Raw genomic sequence first — 17,243 nt, forward strand, 5'->3', positions numbered from 1 at the left:
CGAAGGTGAAAATAATATTTATATTATCTAATGAAGAAAAGCTAAATCGACGTGAGGACTTTATCTGGATAGCCATCTCTTTAATTTTATTTGAATGCAATAAATAAATAAATTATTTGTAGACGTTATTTTATGTAACTTTGTAAAAGCGCTTTTTTCAATTTAAAAAAAAGATGCAAAGATGAAAATAATATATTTATATTTTTTTGTAAAAAAAAAAAGATAAGTTGGTATGAGGATTTTATCTGGATAGCCATCTCTTTAATTTTATTTGAATGCAATAAATAAATAAATTATTTGTGAACGTTATTTTATATAACTTTGTAAAAGCGCTTTTTTCAATTTAAAAAAAGATGCAAAGATGAAAATAATATATTTATATTTTTTTGTAAAAAAAAAAAAGATAAGTTGGTATGAGGATTTTATCTGGATGACCATCTCTATAATTTTACCCGGACGCAATGCAGTATAAATTGCCTGTAAACGTCATTTTATATAATTTTATAAAAATATTACTTTCAATTAAAAGAAAGATGCAATGATAAAAATAATATATATTTATATTTTCTCGTTAAAAAGAAATAAGTTGGTATGAAGACTTTATCTGGCCATCCGTATAATTTTACCATCAGACAAACATCGATCGCGACGGATCGTGCGATTTTGCGTGCGCGCGCGATTGATTAAATTCGAGATACCGGCAAGAGATACGGCGATGCGCGATGCCGAAAGCACGAAATATCGGCCTCGCCGTGCCTCGCCCTTCCTGAATCATCCTCGTCTCTATATTCGAGGTCGTGGGACGCCGCGGACTAAATCGTAAATCGGCGGTTCAGCGCGGTCTTAAGCGGCGCATAAAATTTAACTCCCCCGTAAAGCAGATCTTTTTGTTATCGCGCTGTCGCTTGCGCCGTGGCGCGACGGCGGGATTTAGATAGAGGGCAACAAATACGAGAGCGGGTTACAGAAAATATCCGGGATTCTCGCGAGATGCGTGCCGGGCGCATCGCTGTGTGTATCAGAGCGCAGCCCTTGCTCCTTGAGAGAAATATCCCCGGAGTTCTTGTTCCGCAGAAATGGTTACCGGAGATAAGCCGCGTGTCCGTGTAGTCGTGCGCGGCCACGGGGAATAAGTGTACTCGGGTAAATGGCTGGTTATGTTTGCAATTTATTATCTCGCGGAGAGATAGATGCACCTAACGCATCTGGGCACAATATCGTGTTAAGTCGCAAGCGGCCTCGCCGCTGTAGCTGTCACAATGGTCGTCGCGAGGCAATGTTTGCGTTACGTATCGCCCATTGAATCTTTCTCCCGCCCCGGTGTACACGCACGATTCCTTATGATTTATGTCGCGAACGTTTAACGGAGATAAAAGGAGCACGCGCGGTATTATACGCCGAGGCAGAAGAGACAGAGAGACAGAGAGAGAGAGAGAGACAGAGAGAGAGAGAGAGAGAGAGAGGGAGAGAGGCTCGGCGCGCGGCTGACCTTTTTCATATATTTTGTTTATAATAGCGCTCGCTTCGCGCGAGCGAACGAAGGCAACTGGTCGCGAAAGCGAAGCTCAAAAAACTCGGTCGTTATGTTGACCTTTCGATCTTAATTTGATTTTAATGCAACGGCGGTTGGCTTTTATTTCAACGCGAGACGGAGAGAGCGAGCGAGAGAGAGAGAGAGAGAGAGAGAGAGAGAGGGAGAGGGAGGGGGAGACAGAGGATAACTTCTAGTCCCGCAAGGTCTCGCGTGTTTACGCCCGCTTCGGACCGAAAAGCAACATCATTACCATAAGCGTGATAAAAGACGCGACGATTTCATATTTTCACATCTATTTATCTTGTGTGCCGCGTGCTTGCTCGCGCTCGCGCGCGCGCGCGACCGTCCTCTTTATTTGAAATTTATATAGCGCCGAGCATTATCATATTTCTCCCGTTTCGCCCCGCGAACTCGCGCATATCCACGATGAATTAAGAACACCCAGGACGCCCAAGACAAGCGGATCGCGGAGTCGAACCGGCCGGCGCGACCCGACAAGACAAATCGTCCCGATATTCTCGACAACGAGGGCTCGCGTCGTCATCGGCATGCCTACGCCGTCGCGATTCACTTTGTGGCGTTTTCGGGATTCGCTCATGCATGCGTACACACACACACACACACACACACATACACACACATACGCGCGCGCGTATATGTATGTCTCTCTGCGCGGGTCACCTTTTATCCCTCACGGCTGTAGCAGCGTCGGCTGCAAGTTCGGTGAGCATCAAAACCCGGACCGTGGAGAGCAAGGGACGGAGAAGGAGAAGGAGAAGGAGGAGAAGGAGAAGGAGAAGGAGAGAAAAGGAGTCTCACACACGCGAGCGGGTATCGGGGTCCATTGACAGCGTTTGCCCACGCGGTCGCCCTCGCTCGTGATCGCGCGCGTGCGCGTGAGTGAGTGCGTGCGTGTGCAGGTGCGCCTTCGTGCGTACGGATGCGTCGCGCACGCACGCACTCACTCACTCACTCACTCGTCTCTCTCGCGCGGTCTTTTGTGGCTGTGCGCTATACTATAATATGCTGCCGCACGGATATACGCGTGCGGCGCCCACGCCGCGCTGCGCCGCTCGGCCGGTCCTTGCATTTATGCGGCGAACGAACGGGCGATTTTTCAGCGTGTTCGAGCCATGAATGGGCGCCTCGTGTTGGTTTTACAGACGCGAGATCGGCTAGGTTCTTCTCTTGCTCCTTCCCCTGCCTCTTCGTTTTCTTCCTCTCTTTCTGTTCCATCCTCTCGTGGTCGTCGATTTTGCGGACGTTTGGCGCCATCGCGCGGCTCCGTGATTCTCGTGGAAAGATAAAGAGGATACGGGCTCCGCTCGCGGCGGCCGGCCACGTGTGCGAAACGTTTCGGGATTACGATATTTCGCGGCCGGACGTTTTATTTCGGCGCGCGTCGAAATGGGCGTGGACGCCTCGGACTTTTGCGCGCCCGTTTATTTATTCGTTTGTTTCGCGGCGCTCGTCGATAATTTACCCGCGGCGATTTTGCGCGTCGCGCCGCGCCGAGCTGTGTCTTGTGTGACGCCTTTGACGCCGGCGGAAATTTGCCGCCATCAAAAATCCGCCGTCCGGAATACGTAACGAGCGCGGCCCGGCATGTAAATTGGGTTGCTCCGAGCAATTATATGTATTCCAATCGGAATCCATCTAAACGATTTCGCGAGCCCGTTCAATCCCGAGGAAATCAATTTCAAACAGCGGCTCGCACCGCTCTAAACCGACGGCGGAAGGGGGAGGGGACGGGGTCGATATATTTTCAATCGAAAAATTGATTGCATCCGGCGGTCACGGGGCCCGTCGTGTAGTACGCGCGACGGCAAAGACAGAAGCGGCGAAGGCACATGTCATTTTCGCGAGTGATTTTCCGCCCGTGAGGTCGACAAGCGCACACTCGGGCTGCAGCTCGAGGCAGCGAGCGACGGAGAGACAGAGAGAGAGAGAGAGAGAGAGAGTGAATTAAAACAGAGTTTATTGTAACCTTACGGATGTTAACTTCATACTTTACAGAATAAATCATCAGTTGGCTGAATTAACGTAAGGTAAGGCTGGCATAGGTGAACATAATTTTTTTAATTGGAAATAACACATCTGTATTATTGCAATGAACGATCAACAACATATTAACACACTCAGTAGAGGATAAGGAGATACAGAAGGTGGGGAAGAATTTTTGTGAGAAAAAATTCATGGGACGCCAATAATGACGAAATATTAAAAATATTCTGTGAGAGATAGACGGTCGCAGGTGTGTCCGAGTTAGATACGTAGTTATATGAAGGGATAATTGGGCGTGCCTATAATAATGTAGGAATTTGTTTATCTTTATTAATGTTTTTAGTACTTTTTTAGTATTTTCCTTTTATTAATTATTAATCTTTTTATTAATACTTTTGTTGATTATTAATAAAATAAAATATTTCCACAAGTTTCTTAGTTAGAAACTTTCACAAGTTAGAAACCAAGGATAACGTTGGAGAGAAGGTTGAAAAGTGGCAACACAGAAAAATGCCTTATAGGAAAACAATATTTATTAAAGAGAGAAAAGAGAAAGAAATCTATTCGGCATCTTTAAACGAAACAAGAAGCTGTTTAAAATGTACTGAAGTTTTTAATGTTAGGTACCCAGGAAAAAATGACAGTCGAATAGACATTGGATCGACATCTTTTATACATCTAAAGCATCTAGAAAACGTAAAGATGCGTATACCGCGTGAAACGTAGTCTCGGTGACGAATTTTGAGATTAAGTACGCAAGTACGATGTTTTTTAGTTGTTTAACCTTTAGAGGACTGGGGTGGCTCCTATAGGATATATAAATAGGCACATATAAATCGGCATTCAGTGTTTTCTTAAAGGTCATATTATAGTTATTTATGCATTTATGTTGATGTTTATGTGCTCTAAAAATATATTTGCATATGTGTCCGTGTGATTTTTACCTTACTTGTAAATAAATATTTATTAACAAGTACACATTTTAACTGCTACTAGTAATTTGCATCTCAGTACGTTTTTATTTATAATAAATCCACTTTCTCTCAGAATTATATAAAATCAGCACACAACATTATTAGAGTTTCAATTGCACAGCGCAATTGAAGTAATGTGATAACAATCACTCTAAAAGTAACAAATAAGTATAAAAAATACAGAAAAATAGTTTTTGAAATAAAATAATTTTCATTATTTTTTAAAACCAAAACTTAAAAAATTATAAAAAATAAAATTAAAAAAATTTTTAAATAACAAAAAGTATAAAAAAACAAAAAAGCTACATAACTTTCTACGTCTACGTCGTTGGTTCTGGGTTACATTAAAGAAAAGTTTTATTACCGTATGAGATTACTTATAGTAATATAGACTTATTTTATATCAATGATATAAAAAAGACTCTTAAAAATGCCAAGATCCAAATTTTGAACATTTTTTATTTTGGCCGTTCCGTTTCGGATCGGGGTGGTTCCTATAGGAGCTACTAACAAACTCGAAACTCTACGCGACATGATGGTTACACACATATATATATGGTATATATAAATTTTCCGCGAAAAAAATTGCAAATTTTAAAGGAAAAATGCCGGTCCTCTAAAGGTTAAGTCCAGGTCTAATGTTGTAACTCAAAATAAACCGTATTCGCAAGGTATTTTTCCGACGTGTGAAACATTTTGCAGATTAGTAGAAACATTATAAAACATTTATTTACTCACAATAACAGTGTTTTTGTGCATCAGGAAGAGACACACCTACTCGTGGCGCATCCAACTGACAAGTAACCGATCAGCGCTGACGCCTAGCATGTATTAACAAAATAATGACAATTCACCATCTATCCCCTATGTCCATCTATCCCGGACTTACCCTAAGCCAAATCATCTAGAAGACAATTCCTCGACATGGGATGCACAAGAGGGACAAAAAAGATACAAACTGCAAAGTGAGCGAGAGAAAGATTGAGAGAACACGGCGCGCACTTTCGCCGATTCCCGGACTCGTCGTTTCGTCGGAAACGATCTCGCAGGAGACGCGCGCGGCGAGAGCTCTTCTTCTCGCGTCGGCACGACCGGTTAATTTCCAAATTGGGGGGGGGGGGGAGAGAGAGAGAGAGAGAGAGAGAGAGAGAGAGAGAGAGAGAGAGAGAGAGAGAGAGAGAGAGAGAGAGAGAAGGGCAATCGACGCGACGAGGCGCAAACCGCACTAATGCCTCGTCATTACGTTACCTCCGGCGAGTTAATAATTCAGCAATCACCAAACAGAGACGCCGGCGGTTATCGCGAGGCCGGACAAATTACCCCGTGTCAGTAACCCGCGGCCGGGGGCTCTCGGGCCACGGCGTTCGGTAAACAAGTCCCCCACGCGCGCCGTGTAATTTTGCCTGATCATAATAACTACCCCCTAACGAGAGGGTAATTTCGGAACGGCGCTCTGCCCGGCTGCCCGGCTCCGGCTCCGTAATTCGACGTCTCGCGCGCATTGTCTCCTCGCCTACGGAACGAATAAATATTTACGAGCGCTCGGGCTCATTAGGAGGAGGACGCGCTACCGACGGCGATCTACATTGAAAAGGCCGCGGCCCGCGCCGGCGACCTCTCGGCCATTTCGCTCGCGGTCCATTGTCCGCCGTCGCGTCGCCGCGCCGCGCCGCGCCGCGCCGCGCCGGTCGCGTCGTGTCGCGTCGCGGCTTGTTTTTGCGGCGCCCCGGCGCGCGCGCGCGCGCGCGCGGCGGTCCCGCGAGATCCGGTCTTTTTGCATGCCGCGCGCTCGCCGTCTTCGCGAAATCCGTCTCGGCGCGCGTCGCTCACGTCGGAAAGAGTCCTTTGTCTCCGTTCGGATGTTAACGAAGCGGCGGGCGCGTCAGCGCTGCGGCGCGCCGCGCCGGGGAAAAGCGAGGAAGAAGGACGCTATCCATCAGCCCGGCCTGTCGCGTGTGCGGACGCGCGCTTGACAAACGATTCGACGCGAGTACAATCGTGCAAATGGGGCTTGTATGAGAGAGCGGGCTTGTAAGGAAAGAGGTCGTCGCAGGGAGCCATTCTCTCGTCCGCGACCGCGAGGCGCGCGCACAAAGAGCGCGGCAGCGCGGAGATGCCGCCCCGGAGATTCCGGTGATTTCCGCGGAACGCGAGCGGCTCCAGCGGTAGTATCGCAGCGGACGAATAATCGGGCGATCCTCGCGCCGCGCCGTCAGTCTGATCCTGTCGTCGATTGACTCATGCGCATTAATCTCTCCACTCGACGTCGTCGACGAATCGAACGGCTCGTCGCGGGCTCGATCAGCGTCGACGTTGCGGCTTTGCGGAATCAGCGTCTCTTCGGTCACGTCAGGAGCAGCACGCTGAGAGACTTCTATCGATTGGCCGTCCGCCAGCCGGACGTCGCTCGATACCGTCCGATTAGATCGGCGGAGTCGCGCGCGCCGCGACGCCGAGATCCTCGCGAGCCTCGGCGGTCGGGCGGTGACGAAGCGCGAGCGGAGTGACCGCCGGGACACACTCCGGCTATTTATCGACATAATTTAAAATCAGCATCGGGCAGCCTTTAACAGCCATTAAGGCGTCCCGACGTATAAATAAGCCGGGGATTAGCATTTTACAACACACCCCGCCCCGGTCACCCGGAGGAACCGCGCGCGCGCGCCTGGTCCTTTCTCGCGCGATTCCTCCTCTTTCTTGCTCTCGCTCTGGCCGCTTGCAAAATCCCGCGACTCACTCCTATTCTGCTATGCTCTTAATAGGAGCGCGCCCCGCAAAGGTAAGACTCTCTCGAGAACCCGCCGCGGCCAGTTTTCATGCGAGTCGAAGAAACTCGAGAAAGTGGACGCGGGACTGCATGCGAATCGAGTCGCGCGCGATTCCGTCGTATTTCCGTTCGCGTCGCGAACCCCTCTCTCTCTCTCTCTCTCTCTCTTTCCCTCTCTCTCTCTCTCTCTCTCTCTCTCTCTCTCTCTCTATCAAGATCAAACGCGCGGGAGAAGCCCGATACGAGGAGCACGATGACAATCGACGTGGAGAGCGGCTTCTTCCTTCGCTCGCGGCCTCGTCAATCGCGCTTGAATCGCGAGACGATGGGCGCAATCGGAGTACCGCGATTGGTGACGCGCGTTTCTCAAGAATTCATCTCAGATGAATAGCGAAGCTGTGTTTACGTCGGCGCAAAAACTCACCTCTGACGTTGGGCGCACGTTGGCGGGCTTCGAGGTTGGGCTGCACCGCGGCGATTAGTATCTGGAACATCAGCAGGTACCGCATGATCGGCGCTGAATCGAACGTGTTTCTTGCTAATGAAAGGCAGCCTCGTCGACGTCCATCCATCGGCGTTCTTTCCCCCCTCCTCTCTCCCTCCCTCCCTCTACCTCTTTCACCTGGAAACACGCGCGTCGCGAGCGCGACGCGAGTCGCTCGTTGAATTTTTTCATTATGCCGCAAATAGGTCGTTTCCGCGATTGAGGTTGCAAATTTAAACCCCAAGCAAATTAAAGTCGAGTTTAGCGAAGCTCGCCCGGCCGACTACAAAGCGCCGCGTGCGCGCGCGCGCGCGCACGCGCGCGACCGGGATAATTCGCGAGGGGACGAAAAAGCCGTTTAATTAAGTCTCCTTTAATCGCGGCCGGTGGGGAACGAAATGCCGGCGAAAAGGTGGGAAGATCAGCGAGACGGCAGTGTTATCTTTCTCCTCCCCCTTCCCGCGAGAGAACAAGACGGCCGACTTTTATCGCCGCATGTTTCGCGTCCGGCCGAGGATCGAGAGCTCGAGAGGCGAACGGCGGATCGATCTCGTTCGTGTTTTCGCCGACGTACGAGACACTTCGCGCTCGAGCGCGGCGCAAAAGTAGGGATGCCGATTTTAAATCGATTTAATCGAAGACCGATCCTAAATCGGAGCCTAAAAGATCGATTTCAAATCGATTTTCTGGAACTGAATCGATTCAAGGATCGATCTGTAAATTCTGAAAATCGCCAACACGAATTTTTCAGTTTCTACTGGTAACATATTTAGTTTTTTTTTAATTCTTTTTAGTTGTAATATTTGGACTAACTTAATGGCTGCACGACGCGCATTGCGTTGCCTTTAGGTCGATGTCCCATGGGCGAAAATTTTCAGCGGAACGGAACGCGCGAACCAATCACAGCCACTCCATGTAATAGTATGTATTATATACATATGTATATGCATATAATAGTAAACGTGACTTCTTATTTAATAACGTTTAAAAACCCTTGGTTGATGTTTAATCAAACTAATTAAATCCTTAGCATAAAGATTTAAAGATCTTTTTCTATCTTGTTGTGGCCACATACAACACAACCAAAGGAGTACCGTCTGTTTAATTTCTTCAATTCATATTAAACTTTATATGAATTATGCAAGGTCTACTTTAGAGTGTAGAAATTTGACAGATAATATACTTTAATGAGTAGTTCACTTTACACGCATACCGATTCAAATCGATTTTCTGAAATCGATTCTTTACAAACCGATTTTTCAAAGATCGATTTGTTTCTTCGTGATTCGAATCGATCCTTAAATCGATCCCTTCGAAAACAAAAAATCGGCATCCCTGCGCAAAAGTCCCGCGCGATCTCCTCACGCCGATTTGCGAGGGAGCGGCGACGTCGCCTGGAAGTTGCGATAATTGGAACTCGCCCGAGCGTACCGCGCCGAGACGGCGGAGGCCTGCGGATTTTTTCGGCCGAGCCGCGCGGCGGAATATGAATGCGAGCGCTCTGACATCCTTCCGGCGGACAATGGAGAATCGCAGCCGAGCCGGGCCGTATTCTCAGAAAACGCGAGCCAAACGCGACGACGCTGTCGTATCGGGGAAACTTCGGTATTATGCTAAGTCGCTGAAAGTTACGATCGTAACGTCGACCGCCTCGTCTCCCGGCGAGAACGTCATCATTTGCATTCGTCGTCGCAGCAGGCAGGTTAATCCCCGCCGAATGATCTATCGAATGAAGCGGCAACTAACGTCAGCGCATTTTAATTTTTAATCGGCAAACCTCCAAGCGCGCTGCAAGGACGGCTCATAATTTGTATATTTTTCCGCCGCCCGCGTCAACTAGTCCGCGGCTTCGCAATACGTTCGGCGCGTCGCGCAAGCTGCGGGCCGGCTTCGTCCGCATGAAGTCGACCCTCGTGAAAGCGCAGTCTGGGCACAGTATAAGAAAGAACAGTAGGTTCACTCGGTGGCGGTGCTTTTGATCTTAGGTGCTACAACACCGCCATGTTATTGGTTGTGCGCGGGTTATAATTTGAATGACAATGAATAGTAGCTAAAACAGCTGTTATTGCTGTTTTTCAATATTTACTGTCAAATCTATAATATACATTATAAAATAATATAAAAATATGAACTATTATTAATATAATATGTTAATAATGTCATAATTAATAATATATAGCATATTACTAATTATAATGTAGAAAGATGTATATATATACAGAGTGCTAAATTTCTCACGTAACAGGTAAAAAATCTTGAAAACTAGATGATATTGAGGTCCGCCTTTTATTTATATTGTATTGTTTCGAAGGGGACACATTTTGATTAAAACAAAATTTAATACTTTGCAAATTTAAATTTGCACTTTTGTAGTTTATTATACAACATTTATACCCACCTCTTTCATTCATTTTACTGATTTTGATAAAACAACAATATTATATTAAAAATCCGGTCATGTCCGGTTAATCGTTGCTTACGCTTACACATTTTGACAGCTATTGGCCGCCATATTGTTGGTTGTGCAGTTCAGTCATGCGCGACAAACGACCGTTCGCACTATTTTGAGTGAACCTACTGTTCTTTCTTATATTGTGGCCTGGGCTCGGAGTCGGCGAGCCGTCGAGTGGGGGGGAGTCAAAGCAAGTTCATTAATGCGATGTGGAATCGGTAATTAGCCTCGCGGGAGGATCCGTCAAGTAGCGCTCGAGTGGCTTCTCGGCGCGCGCGCACGAAGATTGACGTCTATCGATGCCGCGCGAGCGTTCGTCGCTGTCGTTTTCTAATCCGCTCGACATCAGGCGCCGTCACGTCGCAACAATCGAGACATCGTAGGAATATTGTTAACGCGTGTAAGTCGTCCTCTCGCTGTCGCGCTCGGGTGCTTTGATTGAAAATCAGCCGGATGCGCGGGCGGGATGAAATGTCAAAGTCTCTCCTCGCACTCTGCGATTGCGGACGAATATCCAGGGCTGGGAAAGTTACTTTGTAAAAGTATCTAGTTACATTTACAGTTTTTTTTTGTTTACTGAAAAAGTAATTAGTTACAGTTACAAGTTACTGACCTTCAAAAATAACATGTTACAGTTGTAGTTATTTAGAAAGTAATGAATCGCTACTTTTCAGTTACTTGACAATAATTGTGCTATTATTTTAAATTTCGCAATTGTGTAAATTCCTTCAATTTTGTATAAAAGTAATTTGTTGATTATTATATTTCTCATACTGTATATAACTTTCACAAATTAGATTCATTAATTTAAATAAACAATTAATACTTATTCTTAAAGTTATTAAAAACAATTATAAGAAAGCGAATGAATTCGATAAGGATAATAAATATTCAAAATACTAAAAGTAATCTTGATATAAAAAATTAGATTTTTCACTAAAAATATATATTGATATTTTATAGATAAAGACTTATACTCATATGTTTTTTTAAATTTGCAATTGAAATTTTACTTGCATGAATAACTTTTTTGCCAGCGCATGTTTTGCACAGAAATGCCCAGTTGTTTTCGTTTCCAAATTTTTGCTGTAACTCGAATATTTCTGCATATGCTGGCCATAGCATTCTACAATCCTTCTCCGAAGATTGAGATGTTTTATCAATTGCTAGAATTTTTTATATAACTGAAACTACGTAGCGCATTTCACGCTGAACGCAGGTTATGTTAACAAATAAGGACTGGCGACGCGCGACGGAAATGTTCAATAGGCGTGCCATTTTTTTTTTAAAGAAATACGGGTTGCGTTCAGAGAGGAGACTATCAGGAGGCTATTGCGTCATTTTATCTTTGTTTTACATCTAATGAACGATAAAGATAGATGATGCAGTGACGCATTTTTCAAGTGCAACCAGAATAATTGTTTGCTTATTGAATATCAAGCATCGATTGCGCCACGTTATCGTGCCTGGTCTGCCAGAAACTTAAGTTTGAAATATATAAAGTAACTATTACATTAGTTACTAGTTATAAAATAAATGTAACTAAGTTAAGTTACAGTTACAGATGGAAAAAACGGGACGAAGTTAAGTTATAGTTACCAAAAAAAAAAAAAATAATTGTTACTGTAACTTCGTTGCAAGTAACGAGTTATTTCCCAAACCTGTGAATATCTCCCGATGCGACGCAGGCCGATATGAAAAAAGTATTTCTATATTTCGCATGCGTTCGCAGCAACGTAAACTAAATTATCCGTGAACGTCATCGCCTCGATAAGTAAATCTGATGGGACGCTTTTTTCTCAATTTGAGACGCAGATGAGAGGATGATGCGTCTTCATATTGTTTGGACAAACACCCGTTGGCGCCAGGACTTTATCTGGATGATTATCTACATCGTTTATCCAGGTAACAGTAAACACCTGTCGCATTTGCGAGGACCGGTATGTGATCAGGATCAGGAAAAGACGTCGTGATTTTTCACGCAAAGACAGCGAAATCCGGACTTTCGAAATCATCGCGACGCAGCGTGGCAATGGCGTTACAACTCGCTCATTAGGCTCAGCGCGACACTGAGAGTCTCAATTAGCGCTGTGCTTCGAATTCACTCCGATTCCCGAAGGAAGCCTCGCAGGACGCCTCGTCGATTAGAAGCGGCGCACAGTGGGGCTAGATGACATGCTTTGGTCCAAAATTCTCTAGGGACCTGAATTTCCAATCGATCATCGACACCAATGGATGAGGTTGATCCTGAATAAATTCCAAAGAGATCTGTCTAGCCGAAATTTCGAAAAAATTATCGGTTCCAGGGTTTGTCTTAAAAGTTTATCGTTTAAAGTACAGTGTCTTGGATTCGACTTCAACGGGTTCGAGCCTATGGATCACCTGTCTCTCTGAGAAAACTCAGAATTTCAAAGCTTATCATTTCAGCCCACATTAAGAAAAAATTAAGGATTAAAATCCCTCGGTTTTTGTGCTTAACGGGTCTATATTTGATGTTTTTGTATTTTGGGCATACGAGTTTTGGGTTAATGGGTCTCTAATTCAAGATCGATAAATCTCGAGGTGTCTGTTGATTGGTTTCACAGTTTCGATCCGCTGAATACACTATTAGATCGAAATAAGTGTCGGATAATGAGTGTTTCACAAGTTTCTCGCGTTTGACGATAATGTTTCCTCTTTTGGGGCTGGTAATTCGAGAGAAAAATTTCTTTTTAAATTTTGGCAAGACAGGTCTCTTCGGAATTTATTCAGGATCAATTTCATCCATTGGTGTCGATGATCGGTTGGAAATTCAGGTCTCTGGAGAATTTGGAATCAAGAAATGTCATCTGGCCCCACTGTGCACCGATGCGGCAGGCGCGAGCACTTTCGGGACAAGCGCGGAATTATTAACAAGAGCGGGGCGTAGGTGGCTTTTAGAGGCTCTTGGCGCCTCCGTCCTCGTCTTCGTCTTCGTCTCTCGATTGAGTCGTCGTGCCTGTAATGGAACGAGAGGACACCGGCGCAGAGAGACTGACACGGGGCTATTCGAGTGCCGTCGGAGGAGGACGAGAATCCACGGCGAGTAAACACGCGTTCCGCGGGCAGCCCTTATACACATGTCTCTAATTGACGCGTCGGCCGGAAGTGGGTGGCACTTGTGTCCGAATGAATGTTTATTCGCACCGCTCTCGCGCGCGAGAGAGAAAGGCCGCGCGAGGGGCGGCGGGAAGGGGTGGCTGAAGACGGGCAAAACGAGGAAGCGCGGGAAAATAGACGACGAGAAGCGTCGTCGCGAGCGGCGATGCAAATTGCGAACGTTTTCAGCGAACGTGGGAAATCGCGCGCGAAAATAGCGCGGATCGAGACGTGAGAGACGCGAGCGAGATCGACTCCCAGCGAGAGCGCGCCATTTAAAAAGCCGTTTCGAAGTTTCAGACGTCGACGTAATTAACGTCCGGCAACGTCCGGCTCGAATTTCGAGTCGCACGGCGGCGACGGCGGCGGGGCGACGGGAGGAGCGGGAGGGGGGAGAGCCGAATGATCTTGCGATTGTTACTTGCGCCGGTAAGTGGCTTTTTTCGGCCGCGAGGTGATTTTCAGCGCGCCGCAAAAAGCGCACGGCGCGGCGCGGCGCGGCGCGGCGCGGTTGGCTGAGAAGGTGCTCTCATTAATCTCGCGCCTTTCAACTTGCTTCACGGCCTGTCGGCTCTCGAATTACATGCATTCGCGCAACACGCTCTCGTTTATAACAATAAACGCGGGGGATACGTAATTAATATTGACTGGCCGCGGCGGATTTCTGTCAAACGGAATCCCGTCGCCGTCGCGCGCGAGATCGGCGAGCCGCGTAGAACCGCCACGTCGCTCTCGCGATCCGCTCGCGTGATTGGACGATTTGGGCGAAAAAGTGGCACTCGCGTGATAAATTAAGCGGCCGTATAATAAATTTCTATCCGCGCGACAGCTATCGCACTACGCTTCGTATTGCGATACGCTTGCTCGTATTTCACGGGGTAAGAAGGCGCGCGGAGATATATTTATGCGCGCAACAGCCACGATTTCGCCGCTGATTTACGCAATTAAAAGTCTCTAATAATGCGTCCATCGCGTCGTCGTCGTCGTCGTCGTCGTCGCCGTCGCCGGCGCCGTCGTGAGCGGATTGTCGACGGCCGCATTGTCGGACAAATATTTATATCTGATTTACGCCGGCGACGCGCCGGCTATAAGAATGAGGCGGGCAAGGCGCCGGTACCAGGATACGCGCATTGTTCGCCGAGTGATGGATCGGAGTAGTACAAAAAGGTTATTTACCCTGCGAAATTAATCACGTCCATTCACTGGAATCATCCGCATGCGGGCCTTTGTGACGTCACCGTCTTCTTTTTAGCGACCGATAAAAAGACCGTATCGTAAGAGAGCTGCATGGAATTTCGAGGAGAGATCGATCGAAGCATCGGTGAGGCGCGAACTTCAATACGCGCGATGCTACGTTCTCTCTCTCTCTCTCTCTCTCCTTCTCTCTCTCTCTCTCTCTCTCTCCTCTCTCTCTCTCTCTCTCTCTCTCTCTCTCTCTCTCTCTCTCCTTGGGCGAAATTCGGAAAGTTCGTTTCGGTGCGAAAATGGATTCTTTTTTCGTTGTCTTTTTTTGCACGCGACGGAAATCCAGGCTGCCGTATTTATGAGAGTGCTTTCATCGCTCCGAATTCAGGGAATTCAGAGAATTAAACCTCGAGATTTTTTTATGGGCTGTAATATTTTACGCTGCGGTAAACATTCATAAAAGGCGTTTCCGCGTAAATTCAAATAACAATATAACGCGGCGGAGTTGTTGGTAAATAAACCGCGAGAGATGCGCGCGTTTAGGAGATAAATTTCACGATCGTTAGTCTCGTATTAATACGCGCCTGACTTTTAATTAAGGGCACAATGCGCGAGGGGGGCGAGGGGGAAAAAATGCGCGGGAAATGGGAAAAATTCATGCCCCGGCGACTTTGCGCGCGCGCATTAGCTTATTTAAATGAGACGGTAGGAATTTTCGCGGGTGTTTGCGCATCGTTTAAGTTAAGTAATTGGATAAAATGGGATAATATTCTCCGTTATATATTAAATTACGTTTACTCGCGCTGCGCTTTTCAACGCCGCTCGGACCGCTTTATTTGCGCAAACGATATGATTTAATTCTCCCGGTACTTTCTCGCCAAAGAAAGACGTCAAAATGCTTTTTCCTTTCGCGTCTTAATTGTCTTAATGACCTTCATAAAGGTCGACGAGGTGTACGAGCTTGTTCACGGGGTCGGATGTTTTCGCGCAAGTTTTCGACGACAAAGGTGATAGCTCGCTTCGTTATTAGCAGGACACACATTTGACGCAGGCGATTTTTCAATACGATCCAGCTGGGAATATTATCGCGTATATTCAAATGCCGCGCGTCAAATGACTCTCGGAATATTTTATTTATACGCAAACAACATCGGTAGGCCAATTTGCCGCGACTGCGCGATAAGTTTTCAAAGCCGACTGCCGCGGACGTGCGTGAATGTCGCGCGGAATATTTTCGACGAAACAATCCGCGATTGCACGCGTCTACAATTTGTGTGCAAGTTTCGTTCCGCTCGATGTCCAGCGCCGAAAACAAAAGCGATCGTTGCCATACTCGTCGGGGCTATACGCCTGGGACTATCGCGTTTCGTTAAACTCGGCGCTAACAACGTTAATTTAAATATCGACGAGCCTCGCTCCCTCCTCGCCCCCCCCTTACCCTCCCGTTTCCCCGCTCCGCCTGTCGGTCTCGAGATCGCGAAGGCCGATGTACCTGTCCGTGTAAGGGAGACCCACCTGAGCGATTTAATAATTATGCGGCTCTCTTCTCGGAGTCGAAACGGGTCCCTCATTAAACGCGCGGCGTAATTTGTTGACTCTCGATTTGATGTGTAACTCGTCGGACACGCCGACGTGGCCGGCCCGTCGTCGGGTTATCATTATCGTGATACGTGTAACAACATAACGACGTAAGAACGAGCCCATTTTTCTGCTCGCAACCGGGACCTCGCTCCGAGAGACGCGAGCGGTGGGGGGGGCGCGGGGAGGCGTGCGCGCGCAAACAGCGGCTTTTCATCGCGGCGAATAATGCTGACCTATTTTGATTAATTAATGCGCGATCTCACCGCGCGGCAGCGACGTCGCTCGAATGATTGAGGATTACACATGCGAACGGTAAATTGGATCTCGGATCGGCGGATATACGCGTTAAACGTCCGAGCGGCTTGATATTTAAGGCCGCCGGGGTGATTTTTCAAGCGGTCATTATACGCGGCCGCGGGATATTGATTAACTTTCGTCGATCGCGCGCGTTCGCCGTGCCAAAACGGCAATATTCGCCGTTTGTCGTTTGTCGAGCGATCGGTGATTTGTAGCCGCCGCGCGCGACCGATCGGGAGATCGCGCGATTATCCGAACGCGCGGGCGTTCAATGCGAATACACACACGGTGTCCGCTCTATTAAGCCTACGTGTCAATGTAAAATCGCAGATGATCCGTGACGCGCGGTACGTTTCCTCGGGCGACGCTTTCTGTCGCGCAGAAAAACAAGTCGGGCGACTTTGCGGATAGCCGCCGCCGCCGCCGCCGCCGCCGACACGAATCTAGCCACGTCGTCGTCGTCGTCGTCGTCGTCGTCGTCATTCGCGGAAAATTATTAACCCGATGAAAAATGACGGTCGATCGAAGGACAGGAGGCGCGCAGAGAGCTCTCCTCTCTCTCTCTCTCTCTCTCTCTCTCGGGAGAGAGAGGGAGAGAGATCGGACCGGACAATATATGGAAATGGTTTCTCGCCCGGCAGGCCTCTTTCTCGACGAGCCGCACCGCGCCGGCCTGACGATACTAATTACCGCGCCGGCTAATTATTCGCGACTTTACAAAGTGCCTGTCAAGAAAATCTGTTATTTTCCGTGAAATACGATCACGCGGGCGGGGCAGGGCGGCGCGGTGCGGGAGGGGCATTACGTACTCGCAACGGGCGGTAATAATAATAAAGCGTCGCGAAGAT

General features: G+C 47.5%; 1 protein-coding gene across 1 annotated transcript in view; it reads right to left on the bottom strand.

Moving 5' to 3' along the window:
- LOC105184186 (A disintegrin and metalloproteinase with thrombospondin motifs 7) overlaps nucleotides 1-17,243 on the bottom strand; it is a 69,498-nt gene that overhangs the window by 50,582 nt on the left and 1,673 nt on the right. The window contains exon 2 of the mRNA XM_025301999.1: nucleotides 7,704-7,901. Within this exon, the coding sequence (XP_025157784.1) occupies nucleotides 7,704-7,851 (148 nt within the window). The 5' untranslated portion in view covers nucleotides 7,852-7,901. The remainder of the gene's footprint in view (nucleotides 1-7,703; nucleotides 7,902-17,243) is intronic.

Source organism: Harpegnathos saltator, unplaced genomic scaffold (assembly GCF_003227715.2).
Source record: "Harpegnathos saltator strain DR-91 unplaced genomic scaffold, Hsal_v8.6 scaffold462, whole genome shotgun sequence".
Taxonomy (NCBI): Eukaryota; Metazoa; Arthropoda; class Insecta; order Hymenoptera; family Formicidae; genus Harpegnathos; species Harpegnathos saltator.